Source organism: Pyrgilauda ruficollis, unplaced genomic scaffold, assembly GCF_017590135.1.
Source record: "Pyrgilauda ruficollis isolate IOZ18807 unplaced genomic scaffold, ASM1759013v1 scaffold2, whole genome shotgun sequence".
Lineage (NCBI taxonomy): Eukaryota > Metazoa > Chordata > Aves > Passeriformes > Passeridae > Pyrgilauda > Pyrgilauda ruficollis.
The window spans coordinates 8,129,058-8,142,174 of record NW_024519206.1 but is presented as its reverse complement, the minus strand read 5'-3'; the positions used below and the strand labels follow the sequence as shown (position 1 = coordinate 8,142,174).

The 13,117-nt window shown below is 37.4% G+C and overlaps 1 protein-coding gene across 1 annotated transcript; it reads left to right on the top strand.

Moving 5' to 3' along the window:
* The first annotated feature begins 6,099 nt into the window (after positions 1 to 6,099).
* Positions 6,100 to 12,743, top strand: AGR3 (anterior gradient 3, protein disulphide isomerase family member). The gene is made up of 7 exons (XM_041466703.1): positions 6,100 to 6,205; positions 8,448 to 8,511; positions 9,776 to 9,828; positions 10,461 to 10,537; positions 10,795 to 10,858; positions 11,829 to 11,912; positions 12,647 to 12,743. The coding sequence occupies exons 1-7, from the start codon at positions 6,100 to 6,102 to the stop codon at positions 12,694 to 12,696; spliced, it is 498 nt and encodes a 165-aa protein (XP_041322637.1). The 3' UTR covers positions 12,697 to 12,743.
* Positions 12,744 to 13,117: the final 374 nt, after the last annotated feature.

Genomic DNA, 13,117 nt, shown 5'->3' with positions numbered 1-13,117 from the left:
AATATTTCTGAGCTCTCAATCTCTTCCAAAACACATGCTGAATTTCCTGGCTCTCTTCCTTAAAATCTGGTCTGGGTTTCTACCCCTGTCACCTCTCAAATTACTTGGTGAGCACATATATTTAAAAAAAATTAAAAATTACTTTTTCAAACTTTGTGCATTTTTATGTGCACTCATTTTTATGTTTAAATTATCTGTATTCTGAACATATCACTAGAATACAGCAAAGCTGAAACAAACAGAAAGATTTGTCCTTTTGCTATTAGTAATGCAACACTGCCAACTAGAGGCACTGGTAATGATCAAATTTTTGTCATGTGGACCACATGGATAAACTTCAATGGATTGCATACCTATAAATATTAAAATATCATATTTGCACTAGAGGAATACCACACAAGTCCTTAAACTACATATAATTTCCTTCAGTATGTCATTTATTGAGTCCAAGCACCACATCACGTCATCCAGAAACAAATAAAATCAAGTCAGATAGCAAATTACTTTGGGTTCTTCAGAGAGTTATGGAGACACTTTAACAGCTTTTGGAAATACACCTCCACGAGACATTGCAGGTATTTTAAGAAAATTAAAATTGTAACTTTCACAGCAAACTGAATTCTAGCTATTTTCTCAACTCATAATTTCAATAAGGCTTCATAATTTAAAGAAATCATAGTCTATTCCGGTGGTCTAACACATAATTTTTGTATAGGTTTTCAGCTCTGTAGGGTGGCATACACTTTGAGGACGGTGTTCACAGCTGAAGGAGCAATATTGAAAATAGAGAAAACATCCTTGACCAGAAAGATCAGCTACTGCCTGTCCCATGTGGTTCCCTGACGTGTCTGTGGTTGTTAATTCACTGTGTGAGAGGGGCCAGAGCAGAGCTGTGGGTGTTTGTGCTGCAGCCCCTCCTGCTCCCTGCCCTGCCCACCATGGTCAGGCACAGCAGCCCACAGCTGGGCAGTGCATGCAGCAAGAGGCAGCTGGAATGGAGAAGGACAGGGACCTTCTGCAGGTCCCCATGCCAGCCCAGGTCCAGCAAAGCCTTGGGGAAAGACCCAGAGGCATGGAGTGTGCTGTACTCCTCCCTGGGCTGCACCAGCAGCTTGGGAGGTCGCAGTGGCTTCCCAGACTTCGCCTGGCATGGCTGGAACCATACTGTAATAGAAAGATCTGCTGGTAGAAGAGAAAGAAGTCCAGCCTGCCAGGGCTCTCACAGCATTAAATAAACAGTCCAGAACAGCTCATACTTTTGGACTGATGGAAGGAGCCAACAACATCTAGAGCTGGTTTCCTTTTATTTACCAAAACACATTTATTCCGTAAATCTCAGCAAAATCCATGAAAAATAATAAATTACTTTTTTCCACTTACAGTCTTCAAAGCTTTGTATCTATAAAAAGTTCTGGGAAATCCGAGAAGCCCAGAGGGCAGGAAAATAATCTTGTTGAGAAGTGGGAGCCAATAGACAATAGTGACTCACAGAGGCACAGAGCTGCAGAGCAGCTGAGAGTGAGGTGTCAATGAAGCCTGGAATCAAGTTTTCCAGGGACTGTACCACAGGGCAATTTAAGGGTGGAGGGGCCAGCTTCCAAAAAATGCAGAGAAAACCTTGGAGGGGTTGGAGGTGACGGTACTGGAAGAAGTTGAAGGCTTAGAAGTGAAAACATGGACATTGGCCTGGGAAGCAGACAACACTGTTTGCAGTCAGTACAAACCACTGAAAAAAGTAATTCAATAAATGCTTTCCCAGTTATATTATTACGCTTATGTTCCATAACAATGTCTTTACAAGAATAGAAAGAAAAAGGTGCAATGGGGAAGCAAAAGCAAACCACTGGCATGCAGAAAACACTGGAGCAGTTTGTTCACTTGAGCAGTACATAGAGCTCTGCTTTTAGGGAAGGGGGTGGGGAGGAAAGTACATCTGCTGTGAATCAGCTTCTAGTACCAGAAGAATTATTTCCACAATTATAACTATTTTGAAAGACAGACACACAGAAACAAACCACCATGCCATATCTAGATTTCTTTAAATTTCTTTATTGAAATTATCCAGAAATTGATTTTTGGCTGTCAGTCAGGGCATAAGCCCAATGAAGATTTGCACTTATTCCTTTTACTGTTTGGCAGTGAAAACTAATGCTCAGCATTCTAAGCCCCAAGAGTAGTTCTCTGCTCTGGTACCATGTGCTACTTGAACGCGCACTGAGATCCAGACTCAGTCCACGCCAAATGCCAGTGTTAGGAGCCAGAAGTACCTCCCACCCATGAAAATATATGTTCTGCAAATTTTTCCCATATTGTTTACTGTAAATTTGTTTGGGCATTTGTGGTGGTGCATCTCCGCCCTCCAGGCCACATTATGACCTCTCTTTTTGATCTCCTAATTAATTTTGTATTGATTTGCAGAGGCACATTGATCACATATAAAATTCTTTGGCAGAATTGCCCATAGAGGTTGCAGGAATGGTGCTGAATTGCAGCTGTCACAGGAGCTGTGATCTCATCCCTTGCTCACACAGGAGCTAAGGCAGAGCTGGGCAGAATAAGAACTTCATCAGCAACCTCATTTGTACAGCATTCTGTAAAGTGAAATTTAAAAGTCAGTCTCACTTTTCATAAATAGGCTACATATATGAATACTTACCTAGATCTGCTGCTGCATGACTCAGACAAAAGCAGCAGCTTGAGATTCCAAATGCCAGTTATCCTGCAACATCTTTCTCTCTCTAAAAGTCTGTCTTTGACACATGCCTTATTGCTGCCTTATTGTGCCTACTTTTAGATAGTTATTACATTTCCTAATTTTGACTTAGATATAACTGTGTATACACAGTTAACCCATAGCTGTATCTCCAAAACTGATCTTTAGACTGGAGGAGAAAAATGGAAAGACTTTCCACCACCATTGCCCTGGAGACTAAGCTGCCTGAGTTCAATGAGTGAGAGCACACTGGTTCAATGAGGACTCTGCAGAAGCTTGTGCTCTACATTGCAGAGATTGAATTGAATATTTGGCTGGTAACTGCTGCTGCACAGGTCACTGGTTTGACTGCCAGGCAGCACAGATTGTGCTGGGACGGAGCTCTGGCTTCACACTCCGTTCATATGTGGATGCTGAACAGAAGAAGTCAAGGACGGGCAGCTGATCAGATCCACTTAGCAAGCAGGGACTGAATAGGAACACTGAAGGTATCCAGCTTGGTTTTATAAATTATAACAATAATTTTCTTTCAGCATTAAACCTTAACAGCATCTTTTTGACCAGGGCTGCCAATATCTCTAGCAAAATCAACCTTTAAAAATTCTGACCTTCAAATATAGAGACAAATTGCTGAACATGATCCTGCTAAAGGGAACTCTCAGGTAGCTCAGCACTAATTTCAGTCTATCTGATTGAATGTCTACCCTTTTACACCTTACAATAATAAACCTGTGACATGAAAAACACAATACCTCAGAATTTAAGAACACAATATCTCAAAATTATTTCCATAATTTTTGAAAAATTTAATATTTCTGAGAATGGTAACCATACAGTCCATATGAACAAATACACAGAAGAAGAAGCAAAAGAGGATTGCTTCCGATTCCCCTGCAAAAGCTATTCAAGGAGGAGATAAAAGGTGATCCAGTTCATTCCTTCTTTATGCAAAGGTGATGAATAAAGGACTTTGCTTGTATTCATCAAGTTCAGTAAAATTATATCAAGCATCGTGTCCAAAAAACCAGATATTTTAAAACTACAACTCCCAGGAGCAATACTCAGGTAGTTTAAACCATAGTTTTTAAATAAATAATTTTATTTCCCTGTCAAAAAAAAAGAGAGTTTGTTTTATTTGTTAATTACACTTCTCTACACAAAGTAACCCTTGTGTCTTCCTATTAGGTTCATTCCTATCTTCAAGCACCAGTGAACTCTGCCATTCTTTGGGAACAAAAGCACCTCCAGTTCCAGCTTTCATTGGTGGTTTCTTTTTTCACTGGACAGAAGCCAGACTCAAACTGTTCGAGGGGGTGTTAGCAGACACACACAAGCCACTATTTATTTCCAGTCCTCATGCAAGACACCTGATACAAGCTAAGATGAAGAGAAATGCAAGGATTCAGTGTATAAGCATGGGAACTTGCAAGAGAGAAAGTTGGAGGCAAGGCAGAAAAGCAAGGGGGAGGGTAGAAACACATCATTTTGGTTTTCAGCTCAAAGGTTCCTCTCATTTTTTCCCAGGTGAATGTGCTGCTGCTGCTACACAGAGACCTGGGCAGCTCAGGTGTTCTGTGCTTAAATCACTGGTTTTTTAACTAGCAAATTCCAGGAAAAGGACCTTCAATCAGGAGAACTGATCACTGCTGGTGAGCAAGTATTTCTCATTCTTAACTCTCCTTTAGTAAAGCAATGAGGTTGTGTTCACAAATGCCTTACAAGCCTAGTTATACAAAAAGACAAGTGATAGATGCATAGAGATTAGCTAGCAAATGTTTGTTCTGGCAGGCAATTGAAGGCAATCTATGTAGTGTTGGCTGTCCTTTTTTTATCTGAATCAATTAAATAATATTGGAATATGCAGCATCAAAAATATGGAATATTAAATTTAAGCTGCCTCCACTTGCAGTTCCAAAGTCCTCTTAATTTTCAATAGGATAATCAATTATTAAGCTTCAGATTATTTTACCTGTGATTTAAAGAGATTAGCACTTTCATTTTTTTTTATTAATACATTGTGAAAGACTACTTCTTACTATGAAATTACAATTTATTTTTTAATAGCTTTTACATATTTTAACGTACAACTTCTTCTCCAGCCACCTGAATAGAATGAATTTCTCTAATTGAGATTGCCAGTTATTAGAAATGGAGTTTTGATTTGTTCACAAGATATTTAACTGCTAACAGTGATTCTGTGATGTGAAGATTCATTAAAACAGTACTTTTCATGCCTCTTGGTCCTAAAATGCATGAAGCATTTTCTTTTGCCAGTGCTCAGGGTTGCAGTTCCATACGAACATCAATTTTAAATGCAAGTTAGAGATTTTCTTTATCAGTACAGGCACAAATGTCTTGGGGTTTTGGGGTTTTTTTTTGTTTTTTTTGGTTTTTTTTTTTGGCAAAGCAGGGGTGGAGGGTCATTGTTACTATTATTCATTTGGTTTGGGGTTTTTTATTCAAGTCAAAGTAATTTCTCAGTGGAGCATCCTGGTAGCTCCTAAAGCTCAGCCTCTGAAAAGTGGGATCTCCAGTAAATGACTGAGACAGGTATCCTGACCTACATGCATTACATTTTTTAACTCAGTTGAAACCATTTGATATCCACCTGAAGTATCAGATCTTTAATGCTTAGAAGTGATTGTACTGGAAGAAAGTAAACTTATCAATTAAAAACAATTTGGCTTTGTAATGCTTTTTCTCAACTCTTGCTTCTGTTCTCTGACTTTTATCAAGGTAAGAAGTTACTGAATTTCTAATGTTGATCTGGGCCAGAAAGAGAATACTGAACCAGCCAGAAACACAGATGAATTGTTTTATTCAGAAGGAGTTGAAATTCAGTGTAAAAGATGCAATGAAGAACGGGAAATTTTTTAAGTGGAGACTTTAAAAACTACCACAATTTCAACATTTTCGATGGATTGGACAATTTAAAGAGTATTATACTTGGGGCAAATTCTTGCCAATCTTCCTACTTAATTGAGAAGGATATTATGAGACATCTTTTGACAAAAAGGGTCCAATGTAAAAAGAAATAAAAATCCCATGCTGTTACATTTCACTGAAATGAAAAAACCTGGAGCAGGGTCTTGAAATTGTTGTGATCCAGTATTACAACATTGTACTAGTTCATGAGAATCACATGAGAACAGTACCCTGCAGCCTCATTTGGACTGCTGAAAGTAGCATTGCACAGTAAAATTAAGCACCTCCAGTTTGCATTTTCCTCACAAAGACAAGCATTTCTAGAAAAAAACAGAAGTGTCTCTGAAGTACAGATTGTTAGGATGCCATTAACATATTGATCTACAGTGCACCAGGTGATAAATCCACGTGACTAAAGCTGTTTCTGTGTTTTCCAGTTTCCTTGCATTGGAAGGGAAATAATGCTCCATTCTACACTGGCCTTGTCCCTCCTGCTAATTGCAGTCACTTCCAACCTTGCAATGGCAATTAAAAAGGAAAAACGAGCACCTCAGACACTGTCAAGAGGTATTGTGTGTTCACTGAATGTAGTTATCTCCTTACCTCACCACACAGACCAGCAAATATGTTTATTTTGAGTGTACATTTATGGAATGTGTATCTATATATATGCACACACATATACACTTATAAAACTTACCTAGAATGCACATATATATTTACTGAGGTGTGTTTTCTTTAGTGTTAACTGATGCTCTAATTAATATATGTTCTAATTTCACATGACTCCTACAGTTTATGAAGCATATGACTGAGGGTCTCATATAACCTGCATATTTTATATAATTCACAGTGACCTAACAGAAGCAAATAACCTAAACTGAGTCTCTCAAATCAAGATGTACATGTAGGACTATCAGTGAAAAAATATTCTTTCATAGACCATTCAAAATATATGTTCTTATTGCAACCTACCATAACATCAGTTGCTATGGAACAAATTTTCTACAGATTCATTTTTGTACACAGAACAGTTTGAACCATTGATGGGGTTTCCTGCATGATTTTTTTTTCTGCTTTTCATCAGATATCCACTGCAAAGCATGACTCTGTGTAATTCATTTCCCTAGGGTGCATAATTTTCAACCTGAATGTTAAATAAAGACCCTGTTTTAATTTATTTATATCTAATCAATCCTTAGAAATACAAGCAGAAAAATAGCTTAGCAAGGTCTTTTTCTCTTCCCCATCTTTCTACTCCTTTTGGGCCTATTCAACAACAACAAAAAAAATCTTCATCTCTCTTCCTAATCTCTTCTGCAGGCCATGTAATGCCTGCAGATCCCACAGGATCTGAGTTTTCCCTATGCTGGCAATGTTGCACATCTCTCAGACGTTCCATCTGAGCCTAATTGCTCAGAGATCATTTGACAAAATCATGCACCACCTGGACTAGCCTAAGAGAAATTTTTGCACAAAAACACTTTTTGCAACCAGTGTCCTTGGGGAAAGGTTATTATCAATCTGGAATGTGTTGCCTAGTTTGCCTAGATCAGGATTTATTTTTTCCCAGTAAGCCTAAGTGAACAAAAAAGATTAAAAAAATCTTTTACATTATGTCAGATTTGGAGGAAAAAAAACCAACAAATCAAAACAAAACAAACCAAAACCAACCCAAGCAAACTACAAAATAGTCACAGAAAACAGATGTAACTTTTCTAATTCTGATTTCAGGCCTATTGGGATGCCTTGAGCACTTTACCTGTAATTTTCACAGACCAAGGGGAAATGCTTAAACATGCTGCAAAATGCCCCCAAATTGCTGACTCCTGTGTGCAGTTACCTGCATCAGGAGCTGAAGCAGCCGGGGTTGGGAAGGCACTGGTCAGCATGCCAGAGTCCCACCACCAGCCAGACAGAGCTGTGTACTGGAAGAAGACAGGTTCTAGAAGCATCACAAGCAATTGTCCTGTGAGAAATCCAACAGCAAACCTGGGCTGGTCAAAGTACTGTCCAGAGAGCACAGAAGAAAAACCTGGTCCAGAAATTGTTCTACAATTCCAATGAGAATTGTCATGAATAGAGCCACACTGCCTAGGATACAGGGATCTGCTATGCAAGGGCTGGCATCCTTTGGACCTTTTGAAGGCATAAAACCAACTGGACAATTTGATTTTTGAGATCTGCATATCCCCAGCTATGGATGAGCTATGGAGCTGATGTTTGTTAGGATTTTGTTTCAGCGGAGATTTTTATTTAACAGCCATTCCTTGACTGAATTCTTTAATTAAATGAAGGGCTTGCAACTTCAGGGATTGAAGTTACTTTGAAGTTAAGTGTATATTCCAAGACTGTTCTAATGACATTCATATTAAAGCTGATCTTATTTGAGCTGTCATATTTTCTTTTTATCTTATGATATGCCAGCTTCTCTTTAAGTCCCAGGGTCTACGTGAAATACCGAACAGAAAATATGAAGATAGAAAGGACTTGGGTGCTGATTTAGGGACCTCTGAGCATTTAGAAAGATAACTAAAAGTCTGTCAAAGGACTTGAACTGGATACGCAACCAGCTGAGATTTTTGGGAGGCTGGGTTGTTTGGTTGAGGTTTTTTAAACTTTTAGTGTATCTTTCAGGAGATGTAAAATTAGCATATCCACAATGTTAGAGAACCTTCAACTAAAAACCCCAAATCTTATTTGCATACACAAGTTAATACACATAAACAAAAAAGAAAAAAGAGAAAAAACGGAATTTGTTATGAGTTACTTGCCTGGCCAGCAGCTAGTCCTTTTGTTTCATTTCTAGGGTGGGGAGATGAAATTACATGGGTACAAACTTATGAAGAAGGGCTTTATCAAGCAAAGAAAAGGTAAGAGATTAAAAAGTAGCATGAAGACAAAGTTGTTAATCTGTCTTGCTGGAATACACAATAATGAGACAGAGCAAAGAAACACCATGAGAGCTGATCTGCAGACCACCCAGTTAAATAAACAGACTCTGTCTATAAACAAAAGGACTTCTAGGACTCTTACGACTCTGAAGAAACATCATGGACCAATAATGTAATGCTGGCATTTCTTTGCCACGAAAGAGTTGTTATTTAAATTATCGCTCATAAATAGATACCATAATTTTTAAACTACATCTATTGTGTTTTAATATCATGTGCTTCTGATTACTTCCTTGAAATCTGTGACATCTTCTTCTGTATGGTAATCTACTGCCTTTGATGTTTCCCCCAACACTTTATTAGCTGAAATATGTTCATTATATATTTTCTCATTATCTTGATAGAAAAGGAAGTTCCAAGCTGTCTTCTCTGAGACTCAGCTGCAAATATATTTGAGAATTCATAACAATACTTATTTAAATATCTTTTACAGCTTCTTGTACATCACAATAGTGTAGCATGAGCTATTGCTAAATTGAAGACAAATTATTTGTAAAACAAAGGATAATTAATGTACCCTGTGTGAAAATGGTTAGAAATTAACAACTCCTGATATTGAAAGCAGACGCAGCATTAATAACTGACCTGCTGAACAATAAATATAGTTTAAAAAGTATGGGAGGAAATGCACAGAATTTGTTTATGCTTTGACATCCAAAATATAAAATTTTAACACTTTATCAAGCTATTTACAGAAGATAAGTAATATGCTGTATAGCTGTTCAAGAAAGCCTTAAAACACAAGAAACTTTTCATGGAAAGTATTCGATGATAAGGCCAATCTTATAAAATCTATTTTATTCTAATTCATATATATTATTTTTATTTTCTTAACCCTGGAGAAATTCACACCTAAGCAACATTAAATACCTATTCAATCTGATTATTTAACCTGGGAATGAAATTATGGTGGATCTGTTCTTTCTTTCTTCTAGAATCTCTTATTATAGACAGCCTATTTAGTCATAGAAATTCTGTTTCTCTATCTCTTTCTTTTATGAAGTGCTTATACTCTTTTCCCTTGCTCAAAAATTTCTGTAATATTTTACAGAATGTCTACATGGTTTTACTGTGGGTTAACATATAATTAAATGCAATTTACCTTTTTTAGTCTGCTAGTAAAATAATCCATTTAAATACATGTCAAATGACCTAACTACTTATTTTATTATTATTAATAAAGTAACAAGCCACTGATGGTAATTCATCATTTGGAAGACTGTCAATACTGCCAAGGTAATTTTGATTTTTTTTGTGTTAAAATTTTGTGAATACTTTTATAAGAAACTGAACTGATATTTGCATTGCACTTATTGAAAATTATTCAGAAAAACAGGTAAATGAAAAGTGAAAATTTTATTACCAAATTTATTTACAAAAACTCCACTATGAAACTATGCAATAAAGAACATAAAAAATTCTCACTGCTTCTGTGCTGCTATCCCAAATGCAGCATTCAGTTTAAATTAAGAGGCACAGATTGGCTACTGACTCATTGAACAGATTTAATATTGTTTAGCTCTCCTGAAATGGTAACTAAAGAAGGAGGCAAGGACAAGGCTGCTGAAATTGATCTAACAAGAATTTTTTGAGAATAATGCACTTTTGTCAAGCCAAGACATGGTATCCATTGAGACAACAGTCTTCATAAATAACAGAAGAGAGCTTCCATTTTCATAGCCAGAGGTTGCACTGCCACAGGCCAAAAAGCCCCCAAAAGCAGCGATAGAGGCCCTAAGTGTCTCCTCAGGAATGTGAATCAGCAGAGAGAGGAACAATGTGGCCCAGTCTCTGGCCAGTGTGGTGCCCAAGCACAGATGGAAAGGCAGCGTTTGAGATGGATTTCAAAGTGATCCTGTCTTTTCTAGCACTGAAGAAAGCTTTCGCAGAAAATGAAGAAATACAGGAAATGGCCCAAAATAACTTCATTATGCTGAATCTCATGGTATGAAGGGTTTGGGGCAATTTGACTGGTATTGTTTCATGGTCTGTTTTTTCTTTTTCTTTGCCTTGTTTTTTCATGTCATTTTAGATAATATATCTGATATTTTAGTTATTTAAGTAAAGCAATTGTGCATGTGTATTCACACATGAGTAGTACCTATTTGGTTTTGTCTTCTGCTACAAGGTTATTCCCATGCAGTACTATTTCAGCAAAATTTACTGAAACATTTTAACAACTAGCCTTAATTTTTATACCAGCATGAAACCACAGATAAAAACCTGTCACCTGATGGACAATATGTGCCTCGAATCATGTTTGTAGGTATGTAAAATATTTATGTATCATCGAAGTTGTTATATCTGAATTATGCCACTGTTGTCCTTTGATGTCCTGTGGGGACATCAAAGTGATTCATTTTGCCAAAAGAAAATCTCTCTGCTTCTGTTGTATACTTTGACTCTTGTAAACCTCCTCACATTACAGATATGTCCTGGAGGGTACTAATTTGGTCTTGAGAACAGAACATTTAAGTCTATTAATATCTGGTCTTTTGCTCTCTGTGCTTCTTGCTAGTGCTGTTACAAGACAAAGTTTACTGAAAAAGTCCAATATCTGACTGAATGGAGATGGCTATAGAGTGGACTTTACCACAGAATAAAGCAATAGTCAGTGGCATCTAAGGATTTGTCCCCTTTTAAAGCTGACTTCTGGAATGGACCAAATTAATTATGCCTTGGAGTTCCTTCTCACTCACTGCAGAGGGAGCCTGGAGTGACTAGCTCTGTGATTGCATTCAGAGTTCAGCCCAAACTCAGACAAAGAGCAGTGTAGTTTCAGCAATCAGTAAATTAATAATAAACTTGGAAGGGTAAGTGAGAGAAGAGAGGTTCACAACAACTTATTCCCACTTTGGGAACATTAGGAATCAGATGTTCTGAAGGCTCTAGGTAAGTCATGCTATCTATTGCCATAGATAGGCGTGACCCCCACTATGTGTGCATCTGGTCAGATTAACCTTCTGATGTAAACTCAGAACCTGTAAAACAGGATATTTTTCTTTAAATATGAATGTGTAACCTAGCACTTAAAAATAGCTGTGTACTATAAAAATGAGTGTTAGCTTTTGTTCAGGATTTCTCCAAGTAAAGAGCAGTTGCTTGGAACAGAGCGTAACGGCCTCGTAATTGCTGCACTGATGAAATCAGAAACAGGGCTGCCAAAGTAATGCCAAGCCATCACCCTCAGCTGTTGTGGGAATGGAAGGCAGTGTTTAACCCAAACACTTTTTCAGACCCATCTCTCACGGTAAGAGCTGACATCACAGGAAGATACTCCAACCGGCTTTACACTTACGAACCGCAGGACATGATGTTCCGTAAGTGCCCTTGGCCGTGTGACTTTGTATTTCATGTTGTAAGCAGCCAGATATCTCCCATCCTGATCACTTGGGCTTGAGAATCCATTAGGATCTCCAAGTAAAGAATAAATTCCTTGTGAGAGCATTTGCAATAAATTATAATGGTCTAGCCTGTTCTAGGGAAACAACCACACGCATTGTCCCATTGAATTTATTGGGACTACTCAAGTAAGAAAAATTGAAAGATCATGGGTGAGAACCTTCAGGATCAAGACCTGAGCAGTTTTATGGAGAATGGTGAAAGTCACTATGCTCAAAAGTATCTGACTGTACAATGTAAATAGCCAATGGTGGGAGGGAATCAGTAAAGAAATGCAGGTGGTTTTGTCCGTACCCCTAACAGCCATATATCAGAAAGGAATGTGATTTTTCAGGTTGAGCCAGTTCTTACTCTATGCCATCTATTTGACACCAATGCAGTGTCTCACCACAAATACACACATCACATCTGATTACCAGCTTGCTGTTGAGTTGAGGGAGTTGCAAGGATTCTTGTCAAATCCTTTAAGTTAAACATTTTGATTTATGTATTTTTTTACTTTCTGTTTTAGTATCAATCTCTAAGATAAAATGTGTGACCATTAACCAGTTTCATTGTGAATAATTTACTAAACCAAACTAGGTGGGGGTTTTTAATTGTACAAATGTACTTCTAATACATTTTCACAGTTCTTATTTATTTTTTATTTCAGTAATAGAGAACATGAAGAAAGCACTACGCCTCATTCAGACAGAACTGTAACCAGTAACAGTGAAATGATCATAACCTCTACGAGGTGAAGCTGCACCTCTCTGTCTCTACTTGCAAAGCAGAACTTTTACCAAGCAGATTTGGTATATCAGATTTCATACGAAATGTATATGTACGACCAGGAGAGCAAAAATAGAAAGACTAAAGCACCCATTTGGAAAACATGAGGAGAAATACATAAAACACTTTGAAATTAATTATCTAAATGACTGAAAATTATGGTTATAAGTGCATCAAATTCAAGCTGTATTTTAGCAATGCAATTGTGACTGTTAGGTGAGCTACGACTTCTGAAGAGGAATTATAAACAATCTTTTTGATGTCTATTTGCAATTTATTGCATGAGTTAATATCTACATCTTGCCTCCCCATTTTAACTTTTATTGCAAGAAATTTATTAATTGTTAGTGTA